The following is a 7500-nucleotide window of genomic DNA, read 5'->3' on the forward strand; positions in this document are numbered from 1 at the left end:
TGTTGCTCTAATCAATGATCAACATTTTTCAATAAACCTTTTGTTTTTATGAACTTTTTTTTCTAATGAATTTCCCACAGAAGTGTTTTTTTTTTTTAACAAACAAACAAAACCTAAGTGTAATCAGTGTTAACAAATGCTCCCCCTGATGGGCTAACCTAATGTGGTGTAGCGTATAGATAAAGACAAGATAACAATTTAGTAACCAAGTCTGGATTAGTAGCAGGTACAGTATGAACTCAAACATTTTTCTTTCTGAGAAAAATGACCTTACCTGCCTATTCAAGCAATGTGCCTGCAGCGTTAAGGACACATTTGTGTCTCTTATACGAGAATACACACTCGCTATATCGAGTATAAAAATACATACTTTATGCTATGGCTGGGTATCGATTCTAATTTCCTCATTCCATTTGATTTTGATTAACAACAGTTCAGTTAGATTAGATTTTTGATTATTTTTTCCCCGATTTGATTTGATTCACTTCAGTTCAATCCGATTTTGATTAATTATGGAACATCAATTCTTCTTAAATACCAAAGACATGATTAAAAACTCTACAAACATTAAATTCCAAATACATTTTGCAAAGGCAGTAACTGGTTAATTGATTTAGTTTATCAATGAAAGTAACACGTGTTATTATATATATATATATATGTATGTATAAATATGTATATGCATCTTTTGTCGCTGCGTCTTCCGGGTGGATCATCTTAACGATTGTTTTCACGATCCCTTCAATCAATCTGCCGTAATAATGTCGTACGTGCTCGTTCCTAGATGCGCATGCGCACTTCGAGTGTTTGTAGCATGTCGCTGCTGAGTTTTGGATTTAGCCATTCATCGTTGTAGGTTTACCAATCTCACCGCATACTTTGAAAATGGTGAGGCCGGCTGCAGAGACTGATGAAGATGAGCTTGCACGTTTAACTTTAAACTTACTTAGAATTTCTGAGTACATCAACCTTTACTAGGCTTTTTCAAGTAAATATCACTCCCCATTTTTAGAGTGTAGGTGTTTCCCCCGGACGAGCAGGAGAGCTGGTAGGTTGGTCTTCTGCATACGCATTTTACAAAAACTGACAAACGTATGTTCTACTACGAGAAAATCCTTGAAATACACCTTTAAGTGTTGCACAAACATTAACATCGGCAAGGATGAGATGAAAATATTATCATAATTCTAATTCAATAATTGTAAATATAAAATACCGGTAAAAAGATTCTGAATTATCTTTAAGTGCAATAAGTCAGGCCTTTCATAGATGTAAGAAAATACTTTTAAATTCATGTGAACAGTAAATTTCAAGAAAACATTAAGATACAAAAAATGGCCCCTTTAAAATTCTATTTTCTTATGAATTTATGAGAAAAAGAGATAATAAAATAATTGATTCATGGTTTTATGAATCAATATCAGGCTTGAGATGCAAAATCGCTTCAATATTGATGATTTGATTTTTTTAAACCCAGCCCTACTTTATGCTGTAGCTTGTGATTTAAAAGTGTATTCAAGAATCTTTTGTCGCTGTGACCCGCCATTTAGTTGTAGGCTGCCTAAATTTTGGCGATAGACATACAGTGTACTTGATTTTGACTTCACTTGAAGTAAAGCATGAGTTGAGGCTTGATGTGTAGCATTGTGGTATTTAAAAATAATGTTTAGATGTAATAATTTTTGTTGTCCACAGGCCCATTTACTGACTATACAATCAGAAGTAACAAGAGTGAGGGTAACCCAGAAGAACAAAACCCATTTGGCCGAGAGGAAACCCTGAAAGGTTTTGAGGCCAGGTTTCCACTCCAGTTTAAACAGTCAAAGGTAATAAAAGTATAGCATTTAATGTCACATGGTTAGAGAGTTACCATTTATGACTAGAACCTTTCCTTCTACCCATTTAGCCTGCGACATTGCGAACTGGTCTGTCCAGGGTGTCCAGTGGGGACAGTCAACCACGACTCTCCCAAAGCCCCACTTCCTGCTCCAACCCAGTATTCACTAGCAGTCAGTCAGAGTTGAGGATGACGATTAGCCCCCCAGGTAGGTTGCTTTATCGGATTCTTGCAAATGGCAACTGATGACAAAGAGTGGAACTGCCTCTTGAAGTCAAAACCAAATTAACAGCTTCTTAATTGAGCGGGACCATGCAGTGTAGCTAAGGAATATACAGAATTACAGGATTTACTGTGCTTTTATTAATTTTGTATTTGGGTACAGGGAATTTGCAAAGAATATTGTCACAGTTTGAAGGTGGCAATATGTCTGAAAATGAGACAAATGGGGGGATGAGAAAAGTAAAATTGTGATTCTGCTGAGTTGTAGGTTTACTCAGAGTAACCTTAATGATAATATATATCGGGGATGTGCAACCTAAACGATGAAAGTCGCCACAGATTTTTATCAGCACTACCGGGGGACGACATAGAACCATGCACTTGCTAAACAGATGTATGACAAATGTGCCATTTAATATACATGCATAATTGCATATATGTCTGTTTATTTTTCATTCAACCAATGTACATAACAGTAGTTTAATATATTTCATGCTCAAAGCATGTATAAAAGATCCAGCTGCCGTTTTACAATTTACAATGGGCTCTTTGCACATATCCACTACTTCCTGAACTCAATACCACTCCTTAATTTCCTGTCTTTCATGATTGGTAAAACTGATTAATCCAGGTGTGCTTGACCTCAGTAACCACAACGACAATGGGCAGACACACCCTTGATTTGAACCCGAGTGGTGTTCTCTTATTGGACTTCTGTGCTCGTCATGGATTGTCCATAACGAACACCATGTTCAAACATAAGGGTGTCCATATGTGCACTTGACATCAGGACACCATGTCGGGAAGTCGAATCTCTGATTCAGGAGAAGCAGTGTGGTTTTCGTCCCGGTCGTGGAACAGTGGACCTGAGTTCGATGATCGGCTTTGTAGTCGTGTCATCGGATTTGTGCCCGCATGTTTTGGACACTCGGGTGAAGAGATGGGCGGAGCTGTCGATATATCACCACTTGATCGTGTGTTGGCTCCGATGGTGGGGGAAGATGCCGGTCAGACTTGGCGGACCCAAACGTATTGTGAGGGTCTGCTGGGAACATCTGGTGGAATTCCCTGTCAGAAAGAGTTTCAGAACTGGCAGAACTTCTCTCTTGTCTCAAGGGAGGCTGGGGACATTAAGTGGGCCATGTTCCGCGCCTCCATTGTTGAGGCGGCCGATCGGAGCTGCGGCCGTAAGGTGGTCGGTGCCTGTTGTGGCGGCAATCCTCGAACCCGCTGGTGCAAGGGATGCTGTCAAGCTGAAGAAGGAGTCCTATCGGGCCTTTTTGGCCTGTTGGACTCCAGAGGCAGCGGAATGCGGCTTCAGCGGTTGCTGAGGCAAAAACTCTGACATGGGAGGAGTCCGGTGAGGCCATGGAAAACAACTTCCGGACGGCTTCGAAGAAATTCAGGTCCACCATCCGGCGTCTCAGGAGAGGAAAGCAGTGCACCTTTAACACTGTGTATAGTGGAGATGGGGTGTTGCTGACCTCGACTCGAGACGTCGTGAGTCGGTGGGGAGAATACTTCGAAGACCTCCTCAATTCCACCGACACGCCTTCCTTTGTGGAAGCAGAGCCTGGGGACTCTGAGGCGGGCTCTTCTATCTGTGGTCGAAGTCACTGAGGTGGTTGGAAAGCTCCTCGGTGGCAGGGCCCCGGGGGTGGATGAGATCCACCCGGAGTTCCTAAAGGCTCTGGATGTTGTGGGGCAATCGTGGTTGACACGCCTCTACAATATCGCGTGGACATCGGGGACAGTGCCTCTGGATTGGCAGACCGGGGTGGTGGTCCCCCTTTTTAAGAAGGGTTAGGGTTAGGAGGGGGACCGGAGGGTGTGTTCCAACTATAGAGGGATCACACTCCTCAGCCTCCCTGGAAAGGTCTATTCAGGGGTGCTGGAGAGGAGGGTATGTCGGGAAGTAGAATCTTGGATTCAGGAGGAGCAGTGTGGTTTTCGTCCCGGCCGTGGAACAGTGGACCAGCACAGTACACCATCGGCAGGGTCCTTGAGGGTGCATGGGAGTTCGCCCAACCAGTCCACATGTTCTTTGTGGACTTGGAGAAGGCATTTGACCGTGTCCCTCGGGAAGTCCTGTGGGGGGTGCTTCGGGAGTACTGAGTACCAATCCCCCTGATACGGGCTGTTTGGTCCCTGTACGACCGGTGTCAGAGTTTGGTCCGCATTGCCAGTAAGTCGATTTCGTTCTCAGTGAGGGTTGGACTCCGCCAAGGCTGCCCTTTGTTGCCGATTCTGTTCATAACTTTTGTGGACAGAATTTCTAGGCGCAGCCGAAGCGTTGAGGGGTTCCGGTTTGGTGGCCTCAGTATTGCTTCTCTGCTTTTTGCAGATGGTGTTGCGCTGTTGGCTTCATCAAGCCGTGATCTCCAACGCTCACTGGAGCGGTTCGCAGCCGAGTGTGAAGCAGTTGGGATGAAGATCAGCACCTCCAAATCCGAGACCATGGTCCTCAGTCGGAAAGGGGTGGCGTGCCCTCTACGGGTCAGGGAGGAGATCCTGCCCCAAGTGGAGGAGTTCAAGTATCTTTGGGTCTTGTTCACGATTGAGGGCAGGATGGAGCGGGAGATTGACAGGCGGATCGGTGCAGCCTCTGCAGTGACTCTGCCAAAAGGCGAAGCTCTCGATTTAAAGGTCGATCTACGTTCCTACCGTTACCAATTGGTCACGAGCTGTGGGACGTGATCAAAAGAACAAGATCCCGGATACAAGTGGCCGAAATGAGTTTCCTCTGCAGGGTGTCTGCCTCTCCGGGTTCTCCCTTAGAGATAGGTGAGAAGCTTGGACATCCGGGAAGAACTCAGGGTCGAGCCGCTACTCCTCCACGTTTTGAGGAGCCAGTTGAGGTGGCTTGGGCATCTGGTTCGGATGCCTCCTGGACGCCTCCCTGGAGAGGTGTTCCGGGCATGTCACACCAGCGGGAGGCCCTGTGGACAGCCCAGGACACGCTGGAGAGACTGTCTCTCAGCTGGCCTTGGAGCGCCTTGGGATCCCGCCGTAGGAGCTGGTTGAAGTGGCTGGTGAGAGGGAAGTCTAGGTTTCCATCCTAAAGCTGCTGACCCTTCGACCCGACTCCGGATAAGCGGTAGTAAATTAATGGATGGCTGGATGAATGGAAATTTACTGTGCAGTATTAACAACAAAGCATGATGGGAAAGCCTCCTTCGATTACCGTTGCTCTCTTCATGTTAGCGTCAGTCAGCTCGGTAGTGTGCACCATAAGTGGTGAGAACACATTTCAAAATAAGTACTAACAGGAAGTACAGTGTTAGCTGCCTTAATCTTGCTGGTTTAACTTCATTTAGTAAGTGTGTCTTGTGAAGTGTAAAATGTCTTATCCCATTTAATGTACATTTGCTTATTGGTTTCTCTTTTTTATGTTCACATACTTGTTCAAAAAAAAACAAAGACTGAGCATTCAATTGTAAATTGCATTTTCTATCAAATGCAATATGAGTATCATTGTAGGGAATGCTCATCTATTTTACATTGATACACAAACTGTATGTTTATTAAAATGTGAACTAAAGTGGGCTGGTCTGAGCCCTGAAATTGCAGGGCTGAAAATGAGTCCCAGTCCAGCTCTGCTCCGATGTACCCCATCGGCCAAGAGACTGAGAACTAAACTAAACTAAATGACACATCCGCCCTCCCGGCCCTGGGTTAAAATAAACATGAGCAACAGGAACAAGCATCTCCAGTGTCATCACCCTGATGTACACAGATTTTTTGTATGCAGTTTTATCATTACTGTATTGTTTTATATGTATATTTTATACTACTGTATAGTGTTAAAACTGTTGTTGCACATTAAAAAAAATTCTGACAAGCCAAATAGACAATTTTGGGGGGGGCTGTTCTCTTTACACAAATTAGGTACCAAAACCGAACCGAAACAGTAGCCTAAAAACTGGACCATACTGTAGGCTACCATTGCACCCCAAGCCGCAACACGTCACAGCAATGACCTAGACTGCACAAAAATGTCCAATATGACAGCATACATGCTATGTCATCATTTTGACACTTAATTGGCTTAAACGTTTTTTCAGGGAGTCAGATAGCATTGATATTTGAATGTTCATATAGCCTTATGCCCCCGCCAGAACATCTTGTTGCGTTGTGAATGAATATCAGCGGCTTGACTGCCGCGTGGTGCATGGGAACACCATGGGATTGAGCTCTTGTAAAACATGAAATGCAAACTAGAAAACATGTCTCCAAGCTAATTTTTTGTTTTTCATTTTAAAAATGTAATTTCAATGCGTGTGGTGCTCCAAGCAAAGCCGCACTCCCCCAAACTCCACCTAAACACAAGCGCTCTCTCACCATAGTGTATGGGCATTAGAGTGAATTTATGAATGGGACCTTAGAAAGAACTTTGACGGCATGTCTCATGACAAATTACAATAAATTTCGACGGGATTACAAGCAAATGTGCATGTTGATGAAACAATGGATTTGCAAGGAAATGTTTGTTCAAAATGTTCTTGTGACAGTGGCGACAAAGGCAATGAATTCTAAACACAAACGTGACACAAATGCGACATTTTCCGAACCCTGTCGAACTCTGACGAAACGCAATGTTTGGCAGCGCTCGCAGCTCAATGGGATAGGGGTTTAAAGCTCTCTACCCCTATCTAGTTTAGAAAGTGTTCGTCCTACCATCTTGCTTTTAGAATGCCTTGCTACAGATGAGAATATTGGTACCGAACAACCTAGTTGATGTGTGCCAACAAGCACAAACAGGAACTGACCAGTCGACCAGAAAATCAACTCAGCCCACAAGTCTTAAAATATTGCAAAGCATAAAAGAATGTTCGAGAATGGGATGAGAGCTGGCCAAGGCAGATGGTTGGAATTTTCACTTTGACCCCTGCCTTGTTTGTTAGCCTTAAACTCAAGAAATGCAAGGCACACATTTACAGTGTTGCTGTGCAAATGTCCAACCTGCAATTTGATATACAGCATGTTACCATTTATAAAAGACATATTATTTGGAACCGAAGAACCAGGTGTTCAATTACTTTTTTTTTGTTGAGTTTACATATTGTAATTTGTTTTACAACAGTACTTAACATTATTGTAGTTCCATATTTACCAAGCATGTAAGTAAGTACAGCACATGCGTGTCAAGTGAATGGATGTGAAATCAAGGAAGCCGGCTCAAAATATGCACGCACGTCTTTATAAAAAAGCAAATAATGCTGATTAAGTTAGATGGCTGTGAATGTGGCAAAGTACACATCCAGACACAGATATTTATTTATCGTGTTTAAGTCATTCCTTATGGGAAGGATTTAACCTGACACACAAAGAATGCATGGATGTAATGATAAACCCTGACTGACAGAATGCCATAATTCTGAATAACATTTTTTAAAAAGACTGTGGTAAAATGTGTTACCTAGTGTAGACTGCCTAAGAGA

At 43.3% G+C, this 7500-nt stretch overlaps 1 protein-coding gene across 2 annotated transcripts in view; it reads left to right on the plus strand.

The window, feature by feature from the left end:
- The window catches only part of LOC147163292 (mitogen-activated protein kinase kinase kinase 7-like), a 51217-nt gene that overhangs the window by 34010 nt on the left and 9707 nt on the right, over nt 1-7500 (plus strand). The window contains exons 10-11 of one of the 2 annotated variants that reach the window (XM_086094900.1): nt 1696-1826; nt 1907-2045. The exons of the other annotated variant lie outside the window; for it this stretch is intronic. Coding sequence (XP_085951026.1) covers nt 1696-1826; nt 1907-2045 — 270 coding nt within the window. The remainder of the gene's footprint in view (nt 1-1695; nt 1827-1906; nt 2046-7500) is intronic. 2 annotated transcript variants of the gene reach the window in all.

The sequence above is a fragment of the Leptonotus elevatus genome, chromosome 14, assembly GCF_054856555.1.
Source record: "Leptonotus elevatus isolate MCC_2025b chromosome 14, RoL_Lele_1.0, whole genome shotgun sequence".
Lineage (NCBI taxonomy): Eukaryota > Metazoa > Chordata > Actinopteri > Syngnathiformes > Syngnathidae > Leptonotus > Leptonotus elevatus.